Source organism: Ascaphus truei, chromosome 4, assembly GCF_040206685.1.
Source record: "Ascaphus truei isolate aAscTru1 chromosome 4, aAscTru1.hap1, whole genome shotgun sequence".
NCBI lineage: Eukaryota > Metazoa > Chordata > Amphibia > Anura > Ascaphidae > Ascaphus > Ascaphus truei.
The window spans coordinates 58,427,482-58,454,764 of record NC_134486.1 but is presented as its reverse complement, the minus strand read 5'-3'; the positions used below and the strand labels follow the sequence as shown (position 1 = coordinate 58,454,764).

Sequence of the window (27,283 nt, the reverse complement as noted above, 5' to 3'; positions counted from 1 at the left end):
TGAGGCCTGGTTGAAAAGTACGCGGTTCATACTAAAAAGGGATGGCATAGTGGACCACTGGTGGGACATAGGGGAGTTCTCTGATGAGGAGCGCTTTGAAGAGCTCCGGAAACGGTGGTATTATATATAGAAAGGTTTAGTTACTCCCAGAGGGTCGTCTATATTACATGACTTAGTTGATCCTGATGAGCCATTGTCGTGGGTACTGCAAGGCAGGGCAGGAAACAAGAAATTGATCTGCATCAGCAGGGCGGAAAGGGCGATAGTCGCCAGATATAAGAAATCCCATGGGTTGGAATACCCATATGTGCCTGAACCTTTGATGCAAGAGATCGAGGATAATAGGGACACGTGGTTGAGGGAGACAGTGGAGGATTATATAATGTCCAAATCGGCTGGGCATGCTTCATTTAAGACTGAGGAGAGGATAGCTTATCTCATGAGGGTATGGAGTGTTGGGCGCAACATCTTCATGAATAAGATGGAGTATAGGCCAGAAAATGGGCCGCCTAGATCGTACAGCATTACTGTGAAGGATGCCAATGGGAGGGAGGTGCAGAAACCAGACCCTAGGCACTATTATTAATTCAGGTTCTCTTCCGGAGCAGTGCAGTCTTGCAGGTTAGGATGTACTGTTATGCAATTATGTTGATACAGAAACAATGCGTGTGTTGGAATAATGTATTTCTATGATAATATATTGTTATGTGTTGCAGTGCTACCTGAAAGAAGGTTCCACAAATTTAGATCCCAGCCGGGGACGTTGGGTTCCACCAGGGGAAGATTGTAGCCATGTGTAAAATGGTGTACATCTCTTTCTCATGCTGGCAGTAAGCCTGGTAAGTATGCAGGGTTGCCAGCAACAACCATAGAGGTTTGCCCTCAAACCCTGGTGAGGTGTCATATGTAACAAAAGAAGTGACAACATGCTTTGTGTCCACTGTTAGTGACACAGAGGTGGGTCTGTTTCTGGAGGTTATATAAGATACAGAACTCTGCCTAAAAGTGTGTGTTAACAAGGAGCTCTGAATTAGTCTACCAGAGTGTCTGCAGCAGTTCAAGGCTGTCAGAGTCAAGTGCAAGCTAACTACTCACTGTGTCCAGGGACCTGGCACAGATGGTGATCTCCCTTAGGGGAGAGGTGAACCAACTCTATTAAGAGAGGAGGAACCTTCTGAAGGGGGGGTATCTCAACAAGATGAGCGGCTAAGCACGACCGCTATGAGGGGCAGTCTGCCTATGGAGATGACATTAAAGATGCCCTGGTTCAAAAGATCCCTTCTGTGTGAGAGTGAAGTTATTCAACAGAAGGATGCACCAAGAAGGAGTTCCCCATCAGATACTTCCCCCTGCGGCTGCAGAGATCCTGATGGGGTGGAGGCGCTGCATCGAATGTGAGTAGGACTCAGAACACCACCTCAGACGCCTGTCATGGTGATACTTCCCCTATACCAACCCAGCGGGAGACTCAGGAGTCCTGTTGCCAGCAGGTGCACCACATATCACACAGACATGTAATGGGGCCAATTAGATCACAGTGCCCAATATGAGATTGGGTGGGGGTCTAACCGTTACACACTATATTGACGTTTAAACTGATCACTTTTAAATCACCTTTATTTAAGGATATTGATATTTTTACACAATATATCATGAATCGTTTAGCGCAGTATCACTTTTATTTTCACCATTTACTCTAGGAAGTGTGCCTGCAGAACTCTGCTTTCTAACTTCCTTTCAGCCAGTCAGTAATGGTGGAGTCTTGCATTTGCACTTTCCTGTAACCCCTGGGTGCATTATTTTTTGGGGCATAATAAGACTATTGGCATTGTGCAGTTAGAGAATCGACTGTTCTAATAACAAAACAAACATTATTATTCAGATGTCCAGACATGTATTAAAATCGTACAAATGTAACAGTGATGTTACTCTAGGTGTTATAGGGAGAGAGTTATAGGGTATTTTATACTCTGAGTCAGTTGAGTTTAAAAATAATTATTTTTCCGAGCCATAAATGTCACAAGAAATTGATGAGTGGGAGATAAGACACACCCACAAAAGGTTGCCATGTTCTTGTGACAGAAGCAACGTTTTAAGGATAAAAACAATGCATTTGCTGTATCAAAACTAGAATTCAAAATGTCCGTAACACGGGAATTCTCATATTTCAACCTCCAAGTCCTCTTTGGGATGGAACTGATATTATTAGTTGGTAACGTATAGGTTCTGTTTTTATACCTGGCTATTTTATAAAACTGTCTGCATTTAAGTATTGTAACATTACTTTTCTGTAAACAAGCACTATAAGACTTTATTATACTTTACTATATTAAGAGGTAGGGGTGAAGGAGAGAGAAGGGGGAGGGGAAGAGAGTCCAACCCATATTTTTTGATGGACTTGTATTTTAGTTGTTTAATAACCAGGGACAGCTGCTTCCACAATATATTGTTATCCTTCCTGCTGCTACATAGCCTATGTATTATGGTTTGTTTTTTAGGGATGCTAGAAAGTCCAGCAAGGGCTGCATAGCAGGTAATTGTACTACAGTGTGGGGGAGTGTGCCACGCTAAATGTGTCACCCAAACAATAAACTACTCCACCGCCACCCCAAATGAGAAACCTTAGAAATGCCATAGTGTATGTAACCTGTGATACGTCTTCTATATGTTTGTTTACAGAGTATCAATAAAGAAAAGGATGAGCAATTGTCAGAGAGACATGGGTGGTGGATGAATTCGTTCAAGGTACGTCTAAATTTTCTTCATTGTATAAATAAATAAATTCTTCATTGTATAAATAAATCCTTTTCTCTATAAGCTAACCAATGCTAACTCCACCCTAACTCCACCCTAACTCCTGTTACTAGTTTTAAATACTTGGGCATATGGTTTCCCTCCCACTTAACATCCGGGATGCACATTGATACCCTGACATCCAAAACCTATGCCAAACTAGGTGTACTTTACAGGAACAAATCCTCCCTAAGTCTGCTGGTCAGAAAGCATATCGCACAGCAGATGCTAATGCCAATTATCGACTATGGGGACATAGTATACGGCTCGGCACCCCGAACACACCTTAGCAAACTTGACATCAAATATTGATTCAATATGCCGTTTTGTTCTCCAATGCAACTACAACACACATCACTGCGAAATGCTCAAAGAACTGGATTGGTCATCACTTGAGTCTAGGCGCAAAGTTAATCTTTCCTGTCTTGCCTTCAAAAACTTTCTGGGCAACCTACCCATCTATCTGAACAAGCTCCTCAACCCTACCACATGCAGCACTTATCATCTGAGACCTGACTCCAAAAGACTGTTCATGGTCCAAGGCTCAACAAAGTATCCGGCCGCTCGAGGTGAGAGAAAACAAAGAATGTAGTGCTTATGGAATGTGTGCATAGACGGTTATATGATTAACACAAAGATTATTGTCCCTGTTGAATAAACTGTGAAGTTTTCTTTCCCATGTCAGTAAAGCGCTGAGCTCCATTTGTCCCTTTGGAGTTTAGATCTTCACGTACGTGGGAGGATGGCTTCCCACACATTCAATAGGGGCCTAAGAAATCAGCCTAACGAGAGAGAGAGAGAGAGAGAGAGAGAGAGAGAGAGAGAGAGAGAGAGAGAGAGAGAGAGAGAGAGAGAGAGAGAGAGAGAGAGAGAGAGAGAGAGAGAGACAGAGAGAGACAGAGAGAGACAGAGAGAGAGAGAGAGAGTAAGGTGAGAGAGAGAGAGTAAGGAGAGAGAGAGAGGGGAGAGAGAAGAGAGAGAGGAGAGAGAGGAGAGAGAGGAGAGAGAGGAGAGAGAGGAGATAGAGGAGAGAGAGGAGAGAGAGGAGAGAGAGGAGATAGAGGAGAGAGAGGAGAGAGAGGAGAGAGAGGAGAGAGAGGAGAGAGAGGAGAGAGAGGAGAGAGAGGAGAGAGAGGAGAAAGAGGAGAGAGAGAAGGAGGAGGAAGAGAGAGAGGAGAAGGAGGAGGAAGAGAGCACTTTCTTGGCCAAGAAGGAAGACGGAGATTGCAAAATTTTATCTGGGATGGAAGAGAAAGGGAGTAAAAGCTTTGAGCCAGAGAGGAAAACAAGAGCGCAGCCCTGCGGCAGAGGAAAACAAAGATGGCAGCACACTTGCTAGTTTAAAACAGGTAATGTCCATAAGACGTGTTTGTGTAGGATTAAAGGCAAAAGTCTATATCATTAGGAAATGTACCAAAGGGATCTGTCACGACCAGTGGTGGGGTCAATAAATAGAAAAAAAGGTTTGTGTTTATTAATTATAGTTGTTGCTGTGCAATTAATTAACACATACCTTTTTTTATACTTATGCACCCAGTGCTGGTTGTGACTAGAGATATGCAAAACTGTAGTCACAGAATTAGAGTCCTATTTAGTACCCATTTACTTATTTACCTCCCAAAATACTCCTCTATACAACATGTGGACAGATACCACCCCTGAGATACCTGGGAAATAAGTCTATTTGCATATTTACATTTTATATATATATATATATATATATATATATATATCTTTAAGGAAGTCTGAAAAAAGTTTGTTTTAACCCAAAATGTAAACTGTGTTTTAACAGGAAACACCACCTCCGGGATTTTATGATGTACGAGATTTTCTCCAAGATGCACAACTTAATCCTGTGCAACGGTCCTATAATTTTAAAGGACAAGGCAGGAAAACTAATCTAAACACTGGAATATCAGGTGAAATGTTGCAACCTGGCTACTACAACTTCCCTGATTTGCTTCATTTGTCAGGACAGCTCCTAAGTACTCATTCCTTTAAGAATACACCGCGACAGAGTATACTATTAGGAATAAGAGATAAGGTAAAGTAAACAATTTGTAACATCATTCAATATAAACTAGTGGGAAGTGGGGTAATTCAAGGCCAATGATTTACTAATTTATATATCAGCTTCCATTCAAGTGAATAGATCTGTAATTCTCTTTCCAATATATTAAGTAGGGGTCAATTTAAGTAAATCAGGGGTGGCCATTTCCAGTCCTCAAGGGCCACCAACAGATCGGGTACTGATTGAGCCACCTGTGCTGAAGCAGAGATATCCCTAAGGCCGAGTCCATAGAAGGACAGGCCGCGCTGAGCCGTGCGGACGCTCCGCGCTGAGCCCCTGCATCCTCAATGAGGATGCCTTGAGAGGGGGCTCACACGAGAATCCGCAGGCGTGCGGAGGCGCTGGAGTTTTCAGCCAACAGCCAAGCTGTTTTTCAGCGCGCTGTCGACTGAAAACATCCAATCAGCGCGGAGCTGCGTCAACGTCACGGCTCCGTGACGTCGACGTCGGTGCGTCGCGGGCGATTGGCCCAGCGACGTCACTGCCCCACCTCCCTCGGTCTCCCCCCGCCTCCGATCGCGCTCGCTGGCTCGCCTGCATGGGCATGAAATCGCGCAGATTTCAGCAGGCGAGCATCAGCATCAGCGCGGCTCGGCTTGGCTCAACCCTCTATGGCCCCAGCCTTATACATACCATTTTGGTGGCTCTTGAGGACTGGCGTTGACCAAAATGTCTTGTCTACGGTCACAAGTTTTTGATGTTATGATTGGAACTGGGTTTACCGGCTTACCCACATGGTTGCCAAAGAGGTCTGCAACTCACTGTAGTCAAGGGGTTAAGAGGCAGTTATGTTTCCACTGGTTTGTTCCTTTCTAAATCATAGCAAATGGATAACTAAAGGGAATTGGAGTATTCTAACATAACTATTTGTAAATTATTGTTCAAAATGTTAATATTTTTTTTCTCACAGTCATTACCTAATCTCTTTCGTGATAAGATTGATCCTTTACCTGCAGATTCTATTATCCACAAAATGTTGCAATTCTTCTTCTTTTGTTCTTGGCTCGTAAAAGTATTTATTGAAAAAAAAAGTTAAGTGACATCTTGTCATTAGCCAGGCAGATACAAGTGCAAATCAATGTGTCTTCTACGCATGAATTTTACAAGACCCACAGAAAAGAGAAACTTATTTATGTCTCGTGAAAAATACATAAGTAAAGTAAGAGAGCAAGGGACTGAATCTTTCCAGGATATTTTTTTGCTGCTACCTGGGACTGCACCTTTAATAAATTGATATAGCTATAGGCAATTTTGCAGTGTACAGAGCCTGGTTGTCCGCTGCTTCTATATTAGAGACAAACCCCGTGGCCACCTTTCCTAGCAGCGGAATTTCTGTGTCCTATTTCTCCAAATAGTTGGTAAATAAAAGATAGACCTTTTAAACGTCACGTTTCCCTTATGATGAGCTATAAATATTCCACACACACGGTGAATGAGCACAAAAAAATCTGTTTGTTTCCCTTGTGCTCATTTGCATGCCATTACCCAGAATCCCTGGCTGCAGTGGAAGCACTGTATGCTATGAGATAATTGTGAAAAGCAGGGTTGCTGCCTGAGACATGTGAATGGGCTCACAAGTGGTGTTTTTATTTGCTTACAGTATCTCTCTTGAAAGATTTTGCTTCTCAGTTTAGTGTTAATAAAATACATGATAATTATCTTGGCTGCATTCAATTATCATTTTCTTGCACAAATGATACAAACTGTTTCAACAACCGCATGTTTTTTTCCACAAGTACTAAAATATAGGTAATTTATTAACAATTTGGGCTTTTAACTAGCTGACCTGAAAAACCAGACAATTGTGCCAATACTCGCATTCATACATGTGTAGTTTACAAATGAAAGCGCAAACAGATTATTTATATGTGTCTTAATATACAGTGACAATAGAATTCTCTTGTGACCTCCATGCAGGGCCCAGTTGATGGTGGTTCCATCGGCCCTATCACACCGAGCCCCGCGGTTACAGAGGCCCCGTGCTTTTCCCCTCAGCAATGGAGCTGATTACTGGGGGAGTATCAAGGCCTCTGTAAATGTCTCTTACCTTGTCCAGCTGCACCTCGTCCTTTTGAATCCCGTTAGAATGGCGCCATGGCGTTTTGTTGCCAAGACAAAATGGCGCCGCGATATCACGTGACACTGTGACAGCACAACTCTGTGTTTAAAGAGGACATGCCGCTCCCGACAAGGGAAGGGGCCCCACAAAAGCCCCTGCACCGAGCCCCAGGATAATCCCAGCCGGCCAGGCCTCCATGCTATTTGGGGCACCAAAAGCAAACAACTGTTCCATTCTCATGCTATCGTGTGTCACTAATATGAATTGGCAGTCAGCAAGGGATGACAATAATATATCACATTGGGGTGAGAGGATTAATTGAATCTCTAGATCAGGGGTGGCCAGTCCTCAAGGGCCCCCAACAGGTCAGCTTTTCAGGCAGCGATGGATTTGAAGATTCATTGCCCCATGGCACTTACCCGCCTCCTTGCAGCTGCCCTCCTCCTTGCGAATCGCAGCGTCATTTCATCACCAATGTGACATAACACACGGCGTCTCGTTACCATGGCAAGAGGGCGGCCACCACAGATAAGTACCTTCCCATCAGACCCGATAAGCCAGAGAGCTTATATAATCTGTATATGGGGGTGAACATTTTTGCCGCCCCAAATGTCTCCACCCTATGCCCTAGCCTTTCAGGCCTTAGGAAATCCTCCACTGTTTTAAGGATATCCCTGCTTCAGTACAAGTGGCTCCACGATCAGTGGCCCAGTCATAATGACTGAGCTACCTGTGCTGAGGATATCCTGAAAACCTGACCTGTTGGTGACCCCTGAAGACTGGAGTCGGCCACTCCTGCTCTAGATCATCACCATGGGGAGGAGGGTTTTCAATGACACTTTGTGACCTGCTTTTGTTTTGATGATACAAAACTCAGCTTCTATGTGAAGCCTCCTTTATTTCTCATGTCATACTTTATTACACAGGGGTCAGTTATAAAGAGTGACCTCTGCTTTTTGGGGAAATATGCCACGGCACAGGTCAAATGGTCAAGAAACCTATTCTAAAATACAACCCACATTGTATTTGATTATTTGCAGGAGATAAACACTGAACCATGCCAGTACGATCTCCGTTTTCCACCTGTAGCATCTTTTCCATGCAAGTAAGTATGTAACTTAAAGGGGCAAAAAGGGGAGCAATGCTGGTGCAAAAACACTTCTCTAGAGCAGCTGCGGCCAACTTCCAGTCCTCAATGGCCACCAACAGGTCAGGTTTTCAGAATATCCCTATTTCAGCACAGGGGGCTCAATCAGTAGCTCAGTCAAGGACCCCTAAATCCCAGCTTTCTGAACACAGTAAAACATGTTCTTTTTCTGCACTCATTATATTTTCACAAACGTTGTCCCAGCCATGTAAAAATATACTGTTAATAATGGCAAATGTAGAAAAAAAAGACCTGTATTTACTAGTGGTGCTATACCAAGAGATAACTACTGAGGGAACTGAAGTGGGTGGGACTGTAAGGTATAGTGGCTTACCGCCACTTAGAAAAAATGGCTTATGAATGCTTTTCCTGGAAAAGTTAATTGCTGTTTTCACAGTATCTTCTGTGATGTTTACCATCTAAAATACGGTATCTAGTTATTTATTAATAACCATATATTTATATTGTTTGTGTTTTCCCAGGCACTCTATGTTTCGGTCTGCAATTAAGAGGTTTCCAACAATTTACTTTGTTCCTGTAAGTAATTTTTTTTGCAAAAATACTCATGAGTAAAAAATATTAGCTATTGATTATTATTATACAGGAATCTAATGGATATTGCAACATATGCTTTTAAAATAAGACTGTTACATAGTTACATAGTTACATGGTAGAATGAGGTTGAAAAAAGACATGCGTCCATCAAGTTCAACCTATGGTAAATTTAGACAACAGATACTTTATCGTATATTTGTACTTACAGTATATTGATCCAGAGGAAGGCAAACAAAAACCCCAATGGAATATCATCTATCATGATCAGATTACTCCCTGGATTAACATCCTTCCCATGTTTACTTATTTGGTATGTCCTTGTATACGTTTCCTTTCTAAAAAGATGTCCAACCTTTCCTTGAACATATCAATTGTATCTGCCATCGCAGTCTCCATGGGTAATGAATTCTACATTTTAACTGCCTTTACTGTAAAGAACCCTTTTTTTTTTGTTGACTACATTTCCTTTCCTCCAACCTTAAGGGATGACCCTGTGTCGTTTGTAATGATCTTGGGATGAAAAGTTCGTTTGAAAGCTCCTTGTATTGTCCCCGAATATATTTGTATATTTTTATCATATTCCCTCTTAGACGCCTCTTTTCTAATGTAAGCAAATCTAATTTAGCTAGCCTCTCCTCATAAATCAAATTATACATCACCTTTATTAATTTAGTGGCTCTTCTCTGCACTTTCTCTAGTTCCATAATGTATTTTCCATGGGGTGGTGCCCAAAATTGAACTCCATATTCAAGTTTCCAGTCTATCCAAGTCATTCTGGAGAGAAATTACATCCTGCTCTGATTCTACTACCTTCATTATTTAATGTCATCAGCAAAGATGGGAAACTTTGCTCTCTATCCCAACTTTAAGGTTTAAAACAAGTTAAAAAGCAGGGGTCCCAGTACCGATCCTTGAGACTCCACTCACAACTTTAGCCCAACCTGAAAAAGTTCCATTTATGACAACTCTCTGTTGTCTATCCTTCAACCAGTTTTCAATCCAGGTGAAAATATTTTTTACAGAGTTCAATTTGCTTTCTTTTATACAGTAACCTATTGTGTTTGTTTAATACCTCTGCTTTTTCCTTATCGCCAATAATTTGCCTGCCCATCTCACACCGAAAGGGTCCTATATTTTCTTTTCTATATTTTTTGTTATTAAAGGTATTTAAAGAACGTTTTAGAGTTGATCTTACTTTCTATTGCAATCATTTTTTCATTACCCATTTTTGCTAATTTGATTGCCCTTTTGCAACGTTTGTTACATTCCTTATAATTCTGATACAATGCCTTCTGACTTTAAGAATCTAAAGGCCTGCCTCTTCTTTTCAATTTCCTCCCCTACCTGTTTATTTAGATTGTGATGGATATATATATATATATATATATATATATATATATAATAAACACTTGACAATGACCATATATTTTTCTACTATCTAATCGAAAAATCTGTGATATTGCTGGAATGTCTCAGTGGAAAACAGCTACTGGTAGTTGTTCATGTTTTCCTTCAATGTATTCTATATATTGGCGTAAATTGTGAAATTACTACTCGCCTTACATCATTCCTAGCTCTCTATTTCTTGCAAATGAAACAGAAAGAACAGCGCATGGTCATCTGGATTTATGCTCTAAAGCAGGGTTATGATAAAAGTAGACTCTGGATGCAGACATCTAATCCGGTGGTTCTCAGCTAATCTCTCCTCTGGAACCCACAGTCCCACCGGGTTTTAGGGATAAGCAATTAACTTGCCAGTGAATGCATCAATTTTGCATATGAATAGAATGTTGGGTGGATGGTTGCCTCTGAAACCTGGTCTGGCTCACGCTAGCCAATAAGAAGCTGCAAGGGATGATGTCACAGCTTCCTATTGGCCCGCATGACGTGGGACATTTAAGACACTGTTATGTTAGTCACACAGTTTCCCTGTCTTCAGAGATACTGGCACCACTATGGAGGTACGTATCTCTGGAAGCAGAGATACTGAAATGGACAGAGTTCAGCTCTGGAGACCTCCTGCTTCAATCCTGTAATAAAAAATAATAATAATTTAAAACGCAATGCAGCCTGTCCTGCTGCTTTAAATGAGTAATGTCATGTGTCCTCAAACTTAATGAATAACTAAGCTTTTTGATTCAAGTCTGTTAATGAATATATGAGGGGTATATCTCCATTTTGTGTGCCATTCAGTATGTCTGCAAGTATAACCATAATGAATTTAGCCTTAACAGCCTAAAATCGTAAACAACTTGTTCTTGTATACAACTTGTTATTGTATAAGAAACCGCTTACGCCGTAGTTTTGTATCAAGAACTTTCTGTTGATACTTTTCCTAGAATATTTTAACCCCCCCAGCATATAGTTTTTGCTGAAATAACAATGTGTGACAATGACTCATAACAATAAGATAAGATGTTATTGATGTATGTAAATTTGTAATATCTCCTTGCATCTCTGAATTATTTACTTCTTCCGGACCGTCCATGTTTCCATAACAACACAGCACACTAGATCGTGGGTGTCCTCCCGGGAGGCTCTCGGACCAAGGGAGAGGGTCGCGACCTTGAGACGGAAAGCGAGAAATTTTCAAAGTCGAAACAACAAGTCTCTTCTGAAATATTAGAGAAAATGGGACATATTTATTCCCCAAATAGTGCTCAGAGTGTAACAATGCTCAATCCAAATCTATCATGTTTGAAGATATATGTTGATAGTTGAGGTCTAACATGTAAATGTAACGGGTATTCCCCCCCTCCCCCCAATCGCAGATAGGGACCATGTGGGGAAATCTAAATCTGTTACCAGTGTGGTGCAATACCTGTCAGGCTCACAGGAGGTCTGAGCCTCCGCTAGTGAGAGCCTGGGGTGAATCCTCTGGAACGATCTTATAATTACAGCTCCTCACCTGTGCAGGATTCTAGGAGTGTAGAATGTCCCATACACAGGACCCACATATATGAACCACATACACCAAGGTATATATAACACAGTTTTACTATATGGGCAGATAACACAATACACATGCATCAACAATATAACATCAACAGTACATAACTTCAGTGTCACCCTGTAACACTACTAAGCACAACTATCCACACACCTTGCATGGGCCTTAACCCCACACAGTATTCCCAAAGTCCTTGTACCCAAAGTCCCAAGAGTCCCACAACCCCACCCACGTGTGGGACAGCGCTGCCCACTAAGATGAAGTGTATACTTGGTGCACTTGGTGACTTGGATAATACCTGCCCAGCTCTCCTGCAACCGGGTACCGTAGAACTGTGGAAGAGGACCCGTCTGTGTCCAGCGCCGAAGCCTCAGCGATGGGGGTCTCCTTCTGAGCAAGCTCACCGCTCAGACCGTCTCTGTCTCTGCTCTGCAGAGAAGAATTCCTAGTACACTGACCCTTCTTGTCAGAGCACACAGCACTGCAGCTGTGTCACTGACTAAACTGACTGCTAACAGGGCAAAGTCCCTACCTAAGGGGCCTTCCCTAAAGCAGTCACAAGCTGAAGGGGAGTGGGTTCTAGCTGGGGCCTAAGGGGGGTTTTCTGGCCTAGTGCAAGGGGCCACTTGCTCCCTGCACCTACACACCCTTCCCCCTACCTTATCCCAGCACCAACTAACTCGCATGGTCTGTGCGCAACAATGTATCCTTCTCCAGCAGGAGAAGCTGCAAACTCTACTGGCTGTCTGGCTGCATGTGACAGGGATCAGAGGGCAGTCCCCAGAGGCTGCTGGGAGTTGTAGTCCCCTCTGGGGCTTTTCCCTATGAGGACCGCTTGGGCGCCTCTCTAATGGCTGCCTACCTCTCTCTATCTGCGCCTGCGCTAGACTAATAGCCGCCGCACCACTTTCCTGCACATGCACAACATCTAGAGGGCCTTCCTACCTCCCTACACTTTCCTGCGCTATATGTAATGGCTGCCCCTCACGTCTGTGCCTTCGCAAGCCTCCGCGCATGTGCGAGGACATCAAAGATGGCGGCGCCCTGCCACTGATGTCACCTTGAGCCCCTGGGAATGCGCTCACCCCCGCAGCAGCACACACGCAAGGGGGAAAGGAACCGGGAGACAGGGGGACCGGAGGGACCCTGGCTACATAAACATGAAAACGTCTGTGGTATATGTCACACAAACGGACTCCTGAATTCAGAAAACAGTCAATTTTACTCCTGTACAGTGGAGAGATACACATGTACAGTATAGCTCCCGCTGGTGTAAATGCAAGCTCATTGGCAACGGAGTATGCGCACCCCTGTGTGCGCTGTGTGAAATCTCTCCTCTGGAGTTAAACCTTATGTATTGTAGTATTCTCAAGTCTATGAATTTGTAAACTTTGATTTACTCACAACTTGTTGAGCGATGGTCCGTAAATCGCGTGCTTTCAGCCCAAATACGATATGGGAAGTGTTGTCTAGTGGGGGATCAGTATAGGCAATGCACAGCTTCTCAAGAGGGAAGTGAAATGACGGAGGCTGGAACATGCGATTTGTCTCTCTCACAGTGATTACAATTTTATAGACGGAGTGTAGACCGAAGTCCCGCCTCCCAACGCCTGGAAGTAAACGCCTAGATATCAATCATCATGGAGTCCACTCAAAGCATGGGTGGCGACACCTGTCGAACTGCAATCAAATCACAATAGAGCAATTTAAGACACCAAATTTAAAATATCATTGATAAACACCCATGAATGGTTAAAAATGAAGATTTTTTTTTTAACAACCCGTGAGTCAGTCAGTAAGCGATTTAGATCTTAAACTATAAACATAGTAATTGTATACACTGACATATATATCACAATATAATGTTATTTTATTATTGTTAATGATATGACTATGATAAAACTAAAAACAATTAATCATTCTTGTGTGTATATAATTAAATAATCAAATAATTGGACATTATCCTGCAAACATCATCAAGACGAATGCTATAAGCGACATTGAAGTGTATCATGAATTTATATGTAGCCCTCGGTAGTTTTGGGGCTATAGTACTTTCTCCTCCTGTGCAGTAATCCCTGATAAGGGCAGGTTTGCCAGGAGTAATCATGGGTTTTCCCCACACACATGCTGTGCAGTGAGTCAGTGAAGATAGTGTCATGAGGCTCGGTGTCCAATCACAGTGACACAGGGGTGGTGCTTATTGGAACTACTTACTGCACCGCACTTCCTGAAGTTAGGAGTTGTCTCTACACTTGAGAGAGACTGGTCCACCCTATCTAGACTGTGCAGGGCTCTGCCAGTCTGAGGCCCTCCCTTAGGGGAGTGGAGGGGGATCGTTCCTCTTATCTCGCTAGGAGATAAGGGACGAGCTAGGACAGCTTCTAGGGCCCTGACTAGGAGTGATTGTCTAGGGACTTCCTTCAGGTGACAACCTACCGATGTGCGGCTGAGCGATCTGGCTGCAAGATGGGCAGTCTGCCGTGTGTTGGAGAAATAAAGTATATCCTTGAATCAACATACTTCTTGCCTGAGCTTGGAATCATTCAGGGAGAAGCTAAAGAGAGAAGTTCTCCTGCAGAGATTCCTCCCTACCAGTCTGGGGATCTGTTGGAGATGGAGGCGCCGTACCAGTGAGTATTACTCAGCTCTACCTCAAAAGCCTGTCCTGATATCCCCATACCATCACGGGAGACTCAGGGCCCCCTGTTGCCAGCAGGTTTGCACCACCTTAGACATCGTAACCACTACACCATTTCACCTAGGGTACCCGACATGAGATTGGGGGGTGGATGGGAAACATGGTTACATATACATGTGCACATATTTGAGTATTAATTGATGGATGTGTTCCTTGTTGAGAAAAGTCAAATCGATAATCAATTCGCTCACCAAGATTATGCAATATCTAATTCTAGTTAACCCTATATTTACATAAAATATAATCTTTATGGACCTCAAGTGCTCCATAATCCGTGCTTTGAACAGCCAGATTGTCCTACCTATATAATTTTTGCTGCAAGCGCAGCTCAAAATATAGATAACAAAATTAGTGTTGCATGCGGTAAGGTTTTAATTTTGTATTTATCTTTAGTTCTTTTAGATGAGATAACTTTGATTGGTTTAGCGTAATTGCAAAAACTGTAGTAACCACATTTGTGGAAACCAGTGGGAGGAGAAAAACCTCTAGTCTGTTGTGTTGAAGTTTTGAATAAACTTGGAGAAAGATGTGTGGTGAGAGTTCTCGCTTTTTTGAATATGAATTTGGGACCATTTTGATCGCCCCTTTGTGAAAACCATAGAGCAAGATCTCTAGGTGGAACATAACACTGAGAATGCTCCAATGTTTGATAATTTGTGTCCAGTTGTGCGGACAATACAAAAAGATCCAAAAGAGCCGCACATGTTTTTGACGATACTGTCGGAATTTCCTATGATGACCAGATGAATTTACCGTTATACTTTTCAAAACTGGAAACATTTCTGGGTTTCGACATTCGCTTATGGTGGGACATACAGCAGCTACACTTCAAAATTATCTTAAAGTGAAGCGTATACCACGAGGCTTGCGGATAAAGAAAATACCCTCCTTTGTGTTCCAGACTAAAAAATTCAAACAAAGCTGGACACAGATTTTAGATGAATGCTCCAGAAAACTTATAGAACTCATCATTCAATCTAAAGCATTGGAAAAGGTATCGACATAGGACAACATAAAGAGTCTACAGAAACAATTGGCGACATTTCAAACCAAGCCTGAATTTATCAACAATGATAAAAAGCTATCTCAATACATCAATACCCTGGAGAAATAGGTCATGGAGAAAAAATATAAAAGAAGTTCAAACAAGACCAGATTGACTACGAATGGAAGCAAGTTTATATCTGGCAGAAACCGGGTTGTCCATCAAGATCCCAACGAGAGGGTATTGAAACTCAATCAAGACAACAAAACAACTCTACATCACATCAATCAATTTTAAAGAAAAAAAACAAAGCGAGATGTCCAGCGTTCGGACACATCGAGCGCATCGGATAGTGCATAACAGGTCCCAACAAACTTTGCGGACAATACCCCCTTTTCATAACACAATATAATTGACACACTGTCGACATTAGATCCATTGTGATGAAATATTGGGATGTTCTCCATTTAGATTTGGATCTAAATCCATTTGTCCAAAATGCTCCCAAATTCATATTCAAAAAAGCGAGAACCCTCTCCACAGATGTTTCTCCAAGTTTATTCAAAACTTGAACACAACAGACTAGAGGTTTTTCTCCTCCCACTGATTTCCACAAATGTGGTTACTACAGTTTTTGCAATTACGCTAAACCAATCAAAGTTATCTCATCTAAAAGAACTAAAGATAAATACAAAATTAAAACCTTGATCACATGCAACACTAATTTTGTTATCTATATTTTGAATTGCGCTTGCGGCAAAAATGATATACGTAGGACAGTCAGGCATTCAAAACACAGATTATGGAGCACTTGATGTCCATTAAGAACAAAGACCTCAGGTTCCCCGTATACAGACATTTCTCCAATTGCTCTAGGGGTAATGTTAAAGATTTTTCTTTTAGAGCAATCAAGCATATACCACTTCCCATTAGGGAAGGTAATCGCCAGAACATCCTCAACCAGAGAGAGAGAGATGTTCTGGATTTATACCTTAGACACCCTAAGTCCAGCAGGTATCAATACTGACTGGAAACTGAAAAACTTCCTCACTTAAAGTGATTACTGATGGATAATGTCATGGAACAAGAATCACATTCCTGCCCGACCCCCCTTCTGCTTGTCAGCTCCTTAAGTTCAGCTACAGGCATTGGCTCCACATACACACACTGTGCCTGTGTAACATGCAACAATGTTGCATTTTTTGCCTCTGAGCACATAATCAGTGAACTGCTACTGCAGCTTCTCCAGTCCTCCCAGTTAATGGACTTTCCCATGTTCTCCCCTGTCTTTTGCTGACAGTTAGTGCAGTCCCACTCAACCTTTAGTGTGACCCCTGCCCCTCACTTTCTTTTCCACCCTAGATTACAGTGAGTACAGACCTGTCTGCATCCACCCCTGGTAAGGCCTTTCTCTCTTACCATAGTCCAACCTCATAGAAGCATCCCACATAGAGAAGCACTCTCTGCCTACACTACACCCACAAGTTCCTGTGTTTTCTAATCCAGCAATAAAATTAAGAAAGACATTAAGGACTTGTCATGCTTTGGAAGAGGGAGGACATGAGTTGAGCTTACTGGAACTAATCATACATCATTCGTGACCCTGGTTCCAGGAAAGTAAGAGAGAGACCGTGTATTAGAGGTCTACGCAGAAGCTATCACTCACAGCCTTCATGCTACAAAAGTGCAGCTCTACACAGCTATACAGCAAACTGCTACAGCTTTCTGCAAAAACAAGCAGCAGTTTAAACAGAACAGTAAAACAAAGACCTGTGTTAGGGAATCACACAGGAGCTACTACTCAAAGACTTTATGCTAAACAGAATAGTCTCTGCACCCCAGGACAAGCAGCAGCTTCACTCTGCCAGACAGGGCAGCAAGCTTTATACAGCAAACTGCACACAGCCTGCAACCTTACAGAGAAGCAAGCAGCTTACACTGCACGAGCAACCCTGCACACAAGGCAGCAGCTTTGCAAACAGACTGTACACACAAACCTAATTGCCTTTTTCTCTGTCTGAGTCCACCCGCTGCTCAGCCCCACAGTGAGGAGCCAACGGACACCTGTAAGTACAGCTACCCCAACGCTGCACGCTGCAGGACACCGCTCGGCATCATCTGAGTCAGACGCCCATCGCTGACAAGGTAAAAGACCGCACGCCACACGCACTGGCAAAAGGCCTACACACACCTACAGCATGGCAGAACTCAGAGCCTCACCAGACATCACGCAGGAAAGCGATCTCTCAGACACAGAGACCGCTGCGCATCTGCAACAGGCGCAGGCAGGCGCAAGGCCCAAACGGACAGTCACACTGACACAAAAGGGGCGCGAAAAATATGAGACTGACGTTGAAGCGCACCGCGCTAAATTAGAGTTGGCCTGGAGCACAACCACACTGGGAATACGCAATGTCACTAGTATTGGCAACTATGCGCAGCAGCTCGAGCAGGCAATAACGCAACTAAGGACTGATCACTCGCGTTATCAAGAGCTATCAGAGGCATACGTTACTTACCTGACCAGGGCCAACACCAGCGAAAGCCTGCAAGAAAGAGACTTACAGAGCAACATTGACCTGGCACGACACAGCCGCGTACGTACCACTATCACGGAGGCTGAGAGTAGGAGAAAGGACCTTTTGCTGGAAACCGCATCGCAGCGCTCAAGCACATCCAGACACTCATTAAGGTCAGCAAGATCAGCGCAGTCTAACGCGTCCAGCGCAAGCACAAACGCTACCAAGGCGAGAGCCGCTGCAGAGGCCGCACGTGCCCGGGCCGAATATGGTCGGAGAGAGGCAGCCGTAAGGGCAGAAAAGGCGCGCATAGAAGAGGAGGAGCAGGTCGCCGCCGCCGCCTCCGCTGCCAATGCCGCCGCCGCTGCTACCGCCGCCGCTGCCAATGCCGCCGCCGCCGCTGCTACCGCCGCCGCTGCCAATGCCGCCGCCGCTGCTACCACCGCCGCTGCCAATGCACGTAGAAAGGCCGAATTAGACGCGGATCTAGAGGCTCTAAGCAAAGAAGAAGACGCCGCTGCCGCCATAGCCCAAGCCGAAGTCCTAGAAGCAGCTGCGAGACAGGACGGCGGGGAGCTACCCTACAGACGGATTGCCTCAGAGGATCCAGCCCAACGCACTGAAGACTATGTAAGGAGCCTCTTCAGTGTAAACACCAGCGCACCATCTCAACACGGAGGGAGCGACACCACAGACAACGAAGACTCGCTAGGACCACGAGGAGAAGACGCTGCTCCGTCAATGGCACACGCTGCCTGGGATAGCCACAGCCGCAACAGTGATCCACACGCCAGAGCGCACACGGATGCACCACAACAGGCTCGTAATCCAGGTACACCCACGCGGGAGAAAACAGCCCCTCACACTGGCCAGCAGCCATCACGCGTCCACGCCAAGGAAGAGGCGACCGCACAGACCGTCCCAGCAACTACCTCAGAACGGGGCAAACGCGCCGACGTCTCAGGTCTGACAGACATAGCCAAGTACATGATCCGGCGCGACTTGGTGCACGCAGGACTCATCAGCTTCGACGACCGCCCTGAGAACTACCGGACGTGGAAGTTCACGTTCAAAGACGCAATCGACAGCTTGGACTTCTCAGCAAGGGAAGAGCTCAACCTGTTAGTCAAGTTCCTGGGGAACGTATCCAGGGAGCAAGCGCAGAGACTTCGGACGGCAAACGCACATCAACCCCAAGTAGGTCTGGACCTAGTGTGGGAAAGGCTAGAAGAGACCTATGGCAGCCCTGAAGCAGTCGAGGATTCACTCTTCAAAAGAATCGAGAGCTTCCCCAAGATCACGAGTAAAGACTACTCGAAGTTACGAGATCTTGGAGACCTGCTGCAAGAACTGGAGTTCGCAAGGAAAGACCATTCCTTAATAGGTCTCAACGCCCTAGATTCAGCTCGTGGAGTGAGACCCATCCTGGAGAAGCTACCCTTCAACCTCCAAGAAAGGTGGCTTTCACAAGGTTCCAAATACAAAAGGGAGAAGCAGGTTGTCTTCCCCCCATTCTCATTCTTCGTGAGCTTCATCTGCGAAGCGGCAAAGACAAGAAACGATCCCAGTTTCATCTTAGGTGCGCAAACCACATACAGTGCAAGCAGCCCGAAGAACGAGAGACCAGCGACGAGATATGGTAACCCCCAAACACCCATCTCGGCCCGCAGGACGGACGTGCCTCCCACGGCCCAAACTACTCCCGATCAGTCGGTCGCCGGAGACAAGGAACCAAGGGACCCAAACAGGGAATGTCCCATACACAAGAAGCCACACCCACTCAACAAGTGCTTTGGGTTCAGGATGAAGTCCCTAGAGGAACGCAAGAGGTTACTTGGAGAATTCGGAGTTTGCTTCAAGTGCTGCGGTTCCACGACTCACCTAGCCAGGGACTGTAAGGAAGAGATCAAATGCACAGTGTGCGAGAGTGACAAGCACGTGACAGCGTTACACCCAGAGTCGATGACACTCCACCAACTCAAGAACCCATCCTCCATAGCGGAGCATGGCGGGGAGAAAGAAGAAGGAGAGTCAACATCCGTCACATCTCAGCGCACTGAGGTTTGCGGAAAAGAAGGTGACAAAATGTCCTGCTCCAAAATATGCCTTGTCGCAGTGCACCCCCAGGGACAACCTGAGAAGGCTATTCGGATGTACGCAATCCTCGACGACCAGAGCAACCGATCACTGGTCAGGTCAGAGTTCTTCGACATGTTTAACATACAAGATGGTGCCTCTCCTTACACTCTCAGAACGTGCGCAGGGCAAATGGAGACCACAGGGAGAAGAGTGAATGGCTACACCATATGCTCAATAGACGGCAAAGTGAACATGCCCCTTCCCACACTCATCGAGTGCAACCACATGGCCACAAACAGGGACGAGATACCCACACCAGACGTGGCACTCCATTACCCCCACCTCAAAGGAATAGCCAACCACATCCGGCCGGTGGAACAAGACGCCAAGATCCTGCTGCTGCTCGGTAGGGACATCATGAGAGTACATAAAGTCCGTAAACAGCACAACGGACCCCACAACGCGCCATACGCCCAAAGACTCGACCTAGGATGGGTGATAGTGGGCAACTCGTGCACTAACAAAGAGCACGGGCAAGACTACGTCGATGCCCGCAGAACGGAGGTGACAGAATGTGGACACACATCTTTCTCCGAACCATGTCTTGGCCATCTCCAAGTGACCGAAGGGCCAAGTGAAGAGAAAAGACAAGGTCATACCCCTGAGACCAACAAAGACATCCTCACGCCGATGGGATGCGACAATGGCTTAGGATGCTCAGCAGTCCAGACAGCCAAGGATGATGAGTCAACTCCACCGAAGGAAGAGAGTAACCTCCCAAAGGTGACCGATAAAGGGATCTTCCTAAAAACAACAAACAAGCAGACAATACTCCCGCGAGCAAGGGCACAATTAAGACGTACAGTTGTTCCTCTCCACAGAGTATCAAGCAACAGAGCAACCAATTGCCACGGCTGGCATAGCCGCAAAAGATTGCGCCCCACAGGCGAAGCCACAGTGTCAAAAGGACTGTTCGTTCAAACACGTAAAAGGGGACAGTTGCAGAGACATTTCCCAAAAGGATTTACAAGGACAAAAGAGACTGTTCTTCGTCATGTCCAGGGAGAAAACAACCTCCCGATGGCAGTCAACAAAGAAACACAAAAGCGTTTCACCAGACTACGCGGAGATGTTCTCGTGCAAGAGAAATGTACCGATGAACTACAGTGCACAGCGTTCCAGACAACAAGGAACGATGACAAACAAACACCCTCGAGGGAAGATAGAGGATTCCCGAGGTTAACTGTCAAGGAGCCCTCTAAAGACGGACTAAGCAGTCGGGTGACTCCGCTACCATCCCGTTCACCAAGGAGGCACTTCTCAAACAATGGAGAACATGCCATCTCTAGGTTCACCTCGCACCTCTGCGGCCCACAAAGGGAACCAGAGACCAAAAACAACTTTGTGGTCTTCATCCAGAAGATATTCTTTACCGGCCACGCAAAGCCAGCACCTCTAATGGAGGAAGGCAAAGAATGTCGGTACCTCCAATCACCTGGGGCCTACCACCCTCAGGAACCCGATCAAATCCGGGTAATGTTCAACCCCAGCGCTCAGCTTCAGGGAGTCTCCCTGAACGACGCCCCCTTTATTGGATTACATTCGACAACCAGTTTTCCAGGGACAGTAATCCGCTCCCACAAGGAGCCAAAAGCCCTCTCCTTCTGCCAAACGCCAGGTGATAGAGTAACAGGCTGCCACGGCTGGTATACCTACAAGGGGATACACTCTGTGGGTGAAACTACAGAGACAAAAGGACTGTTCTCTCACAAGACTAAAAGGAAACAGTGCCAGAGACTTTTATACAAAGACATTGTGGTGCAACCAGCAAACCTGGAGCTGTGCATCCACCCTGCATCCTTTGCCAAAGAACCTTGGCCAAGGGACCTTGATACCAGTGATACCGGCCGGTGTCACATCGCTATGTGGACATGGACTCTTGCATTGTTTGAGAATGTGATGTTATCTTTGTTATGCATTGCACATATGTTCCACATATTCCAGTTATATAGTGGTATCTCCAGATACCAGACGGGGAGTGTCATGGAACAAGAATCACATTCCTGCCCGACCCCCCTTCTGCTTGTCAGCTCCTTAAGTTCAGCTACAGGCATTGGCTCCACATACACACACTGTGCCTGTGTAACATGCAACAATGTTGCATTTTTTGCCTCTGAGCACATAATCAGTGAACTGCTACTGCAGCTTCTCCAGTCCTCCCAGTTAATGGACTTTCCCATGTTCTCCCCTGTCTTTTGCTGACAGTTAGTGCAGTCCCACTCAACCTTTAGTGTGACCCCTGCCCCTCACTTTCTTTTCCACCCTAGATTACAGTGAGTACAGACCTGTCTGCATCCACCCCTGGTAAGGCCTTTCTCTCTTACCATAGTCCAACCTCATAGAAGCATCCCACATAGAGAAGCACTCTCTGCCTACACTACACCCACAAGTTCCTGTGTTTTCTAATCCAGCAATAAAATTAAGAAAGACATTAAGGACTTGTCATGCTTTGGAAGAGGGAGGACATGAGTTGAGCTTACTGGAACTAATCATACATCATTCGTGACCCTGGTTCCAGGAAAGATAATATAATTCACTTCCATCACTAAGAGCTTATTAGTCATCCATGTGAGTACATATTACATCATACTAATGTTGGTCATGAAGATATATGTGCTTCAATAATAGTCATATTGCTTCTGTACCCTCTTTATTCTATGTTATTTTATTGTGTACATATTTACAAAACATATATATATATTCTATATTCTTTATTATGTAAATATCGGGTTAACTAGTATTAGATATTGCATAATCTTGGTGAGCGAATTGATTATCAATTTGACTTTTCCCAACAAGGAACACATCCATCAATTAATACTCAAATATGTACACATGTATACATTCATGATACACTTCAATGTCGCTTATAGCATTCGTCTTGATGATGTTTGCAGGATAATGTCCAATTATTTGATTATTTAATTATATACACACAAGAATGATTAATTGTTTTTCGTTTTGTCATATCATTAACAATAATAAAATAATATTATATTGTGATTTATAGGTCAGTGTATACAATTATTATGTTTATAGTTTAAGATCTAAATCACTTACTGACTTACTCATGAGTAGTTAAAAAGGTTTTCTTCTGAAATGTTGTTTTTCTTCCAACAGAATACTTAATTCAACCTTTCCAGCAGCAAAGGCTTTGGAAGTCCCCTAAGTAATATGTTCAAGATGAATGCTAATGCTTTTCTTATTTTGTATTTCTTTCCTTGAAACCGAAATGAAAGAGGAAATTGTGGTATTTCACATTGCATCTCAAGCCTTCCAGGGCCTACTTCACTGCCTGTGCATTGCATCCAGTTAGCCTCATTAGACAATAGGTTTGCACAATTAGTGTAGTGTCCCAGTGACAGAGATATAACCATTTTTCACTTTATATTTTTTAGCTGCAGGTTTTAAAGTATTCATGAATTTATGTAATATTTCTTTCTAGCGTTAATTCACAATTTAAAACATTTTTGAAAACTGTGTCTTTACCATTTCACAAACTCAGATGCTGCTCTGTATCACAAGGAAACAATACATGGATTGATTCGCTTCCCAGAACTTCATTCTGGTTATATTTATCCTACTAATGCATTCTCTTCTTAATAATAATAATAATAATAATAATACCGTTGAACCCCGTTATAACGTGGTGCTTGGAGTCCACATAATGCGACTGCGTTATAACGGGGATCGCGGAAAAAAATATATGTATGGCTGCTGCAATTAGGGGTTCCGCGTCTGCTGGAGATGAGAGCTGGGATAACTCCCCCAGCTGTCCCAGACCCAGCCGCACTCCCAAACAGGACTTACCCGGAGCAGGATGCTGGGGATCCGACACCATGGCGCAGCCATCGGGGGAGGGGCGGGGGGTCGGTGTGTGTGTGTTGCAAATGTTCCAACTCAGCTTCATACATCATTGTGTGCGTGTGTGTGTTTTTTTCCCTGTTTGTACTTAATTGTGGAGTTTTTTTTAATTACACACCATAAACTCTATGGGGATGGAAGTAGTGGTTACTAGATCATTTGTGTATGAATTTATGAACATTTACAGCAATGGTCCTTTTGCCTTGAATATGCTTAGAGTATGTACTCTCATCAAATAAGGAAAACAATTATCCCAGTCACTCCACTGACTGCCTTAAAGTTTGCAGAGCTGGCTGCAAAAGCAGGTTTGCCCAAAGGCATTATCACCATCCTGCCCGGATCAGGTAATGTGTAGTCCTGTTTACTGTACTAGTGCTGCCATGTGATACACACATCTTTATAAAAGGGAGGAGGAGTAATACAGGAATTCTGTACAAGACCAAGTTTCAGTCCCTGATAATTTTGGGAAAGTCTCAAACCTCCAGCATCAAAATTAGATTGTGATCTCGATGGGTTACCAGTTGTCCAGTGCTGTGTATAATGTCAACATTAAGCTAAAATTTTAAAGTATATTCAATGTTCAAACATTTATATGTTGTGAACAGCGTTGCCCAACTAAAAGTGAAGGCTAAAACTTTTTTTTTGTGTGTGTACTGTATATATTTAATTTTTTTTTTCACAAAAAAAACTTTGCTAACGGGAAGTTATACGTGAAAAATCAAAAGCTGGGATGTTTTGGTTCCCTTCGGGACCTTTGTCACTTTAATAAAATTCCTGGGTGTGACCAAAACATTAATATTACTAATTAACTAAAGCATTGGTAAAAGAAAGGTGTAATCAGGCGTTTCTAAATTAGTGAAGTGAAGAGTGATTTAATAGTGCCACTGAATAAGTGCAAAAATAAATTGTGAACTCTTATATAAACAAATGCTATCACATATGATTAATTAAGTGCGGGAAAATCCCACATCAAACCAAATATAAATAGCAAATCACCACCACAATATTGTGCAAGTGTATATGTGATAAAAAAATGCAAAGCAGCTCTGATTTAACCCTCTATAGATCATTCCAAGGTCTATATCAGTCTTTTCTTTCTTCCAAGTGAGCGCGAATGGTTCACTGCATATATGAAAAATAGAGCTGAAACAAACATAGTGGGACCTGTATGGTAAGGTATCTTAATGTCAAAAAGTGTGATGATAATCCACTCACATATTCCTCTTTCAATAATAAGGCAGGTTAGAGACACGTTCTCTCTCTAACTGGAGCTATGGTAGGACAGATAGCAGGATATCAGGATTTTAAAAACCTCAATGGTGATTTCCCCCAGGATGTAATGTGCAAGGTAGAGGGTACTTTCACTCTCCCAAATATAAAGGAAACCTGCCTTATTATTGAAAGAGGAATATGTGAGTGGATTATCATCACACTTTTTGACATTAAGATACCTTACCATACAGGTCCCACTATGGTGGTCATGCACTAAGCTCTGATAAGTCGTTTTAAGAACGCAAAGTGCTCTTAGAACGTGATGTTGCGCTGAACGCGATTCACAGAGACACGCAAACAGGCACTTTACGTTCTAAAACTGACTTTTTTCTGGAAAGTCCAACTTTGCTCGTTCGTTACCCTGTTTGTGTTCAATTCTGTCTTCTGCGGGATGCACTAAACTACGCAACCTTAGCGTACGCAAAAGTTGCGTTCAAGAAAACACGTCAGCTCAATGCAGCCGCTAAAAAAGCTGGTCTTAGAAAAACCCATACAACAGGCCGGCGGGTGTCCCCGGCTGACCCCGCAGGGTCCGGGGGTCCCTGGTTCACCAAGCGGGGGTCCCGGTGGGAGTCCCGGGGTCCCCGCGCCTGCGGTACCAATGTTGTGCCTCCAAAAATAATAAACAATATTTATAACTAAATACACCCCCCTAACACATACAATACAGTAATGGGTAAAATTACTATTATCCACATATGGATAATAATGCATTTGCCCATTTTAAATACATATAAATTACAATAAATACAGTAAATACATATTACACTTACCTTTTCCAGGCACCCACGATGAAGGCCGTCTTCATCCTCATCTTCATCCTGCCCATGTCCCTCCGGTGCTGCAAAACATACACAAGAATAAAAATAGCCCCTAACCCCTTAATCACCTTAGCGGTCATTAACCGCTACAGACATTAAGGGGTTAACCCACCCTCAGCCACCACTCGGGAGGTCTAAATACCCTCCCCCACTACCCATCCCGTGAGGCCTAACCACCCTCACCCACTAACCCAGGCGGGAGGCCTACCCACATACCCTTGGGGCCAATAACCCCTTCCCCCACCCCCAGTACCCACAAGAAAAACAATACACACCCCACAATAAACATCATTATATTTATTAAATACATAACCTACCCTCTGTGCCCCCCCATAAATACATGATTTTTAATTTTACATACAGGGTTAACACTCCAGGCCCACGGGAGTCCCCGGTGGCCCTGACGGGTGTCAGTAGACCTCACAGTAGCCCAGCACAATGTTTCAAACAGGGTCTGGAGGCCTACGGGTGGTCCCCGCCAGGCGCTTTGGTCCACCAGGTGGTCTCCGCGGGTCATCGTGGGCCACAATGGGGTCTCCACGGGTAGGCCCATGGCTGTCTGGGGGCCCCGGGTCAGACCCACAGGTGTCTGAGGGGCCTCAGGTGGTTCCCACGGGGCTCTGGGGGCCCAAGGGTGGTCCCTATGGGTCCGCGGTGCCCCCAACAGATGTGGCGCCATAAAGATGGCGCCGACACTGGCACCGATGCCCCATACCTTGCCCTGTAACTCGGGAAGCAGTGGGTCTCTGAGGCAGAAATCAATGCGGTTCAGCTAAGGGGACCCCCTGCTCCGGCACACTATTATTAAAATGTACATTAATGCAGCTTCATTACCATTGCAGATAGCCGCTACGGTAAGGAATTATTGTTTATTGATATGTGTGTTTTGACAGTAGTGTAGATGTGTAGGGGATCTCCAGAGCTGAACCGCATTGGTTTCAGCCTCGGAGACCCCCTACTTCAGGAGATACAGGCCCTGTTATGGGGTGCCATTATCCCCTTCAGAATTTAAATGTCCCGGTCACGTGACGCGGAAGCTTTCAAAGTGCAGGGGATACCGGCACCCCATAACGGGGCCTGTATCTCCTGAAGTAGGGGGTCCCCGGACCTGAAACCAATGTTGTTCAGGGCTGGAGACCCCCTGCTCATGAACACTATTATTAAAATGTATTTATTTAGTGTACGATCGCCTGTAACAGCCTTGCATGGATATACATAATCTCCATGCAAATGTTACATGCAGCTTATTTTTTCTATCAGCTAGCGTACGTGAAGTTTAAGAACGCTAGCAGGGGGAAAAAAGCAACATGTACGCTGTGGCTGTTTTGAGCACGTACGTTAGAAAATGGGCTCAAGGCCTTAGTGAATCGTGTCTCCGGCCTCACTTTTTAACGGACGTGCTTTTTT

The 27,283-nt window shown here is 44.3% G+C and overlaps 1 protein-coding gene across 1 annotated transcript in view; it reads left to right on the top strand.

Moving 5' to 3' along the window:
• The window catches only part of STPG4 (sperm-tail PG-rich repeat containing 4), a 52,006-nt gene that overhangs the window by 6,823 nt on the left and 17,900 nt on the right, over positions 1–27,283 (top strand). The window contains exons 2-5 of the mRNA XM_075594733.1: positions 2,680–2,745; positions 4,586–4,837; positions 7,964–8,028; positions 8,553–8,607. Of these exons, the coding sequence (XP_075450848.1) occupies positions 2,680–2,745; positions 4,586–4,837; positions 7,964–8,028; positions 8,553–8,607 (438 nt within the window). The remainder of the gene's footprint in view (positions 1–2,679; positions 2,746–4,585; positions 4,838–7,963; positions 8,029–8,552; positions 8,608–27,283) is intronic.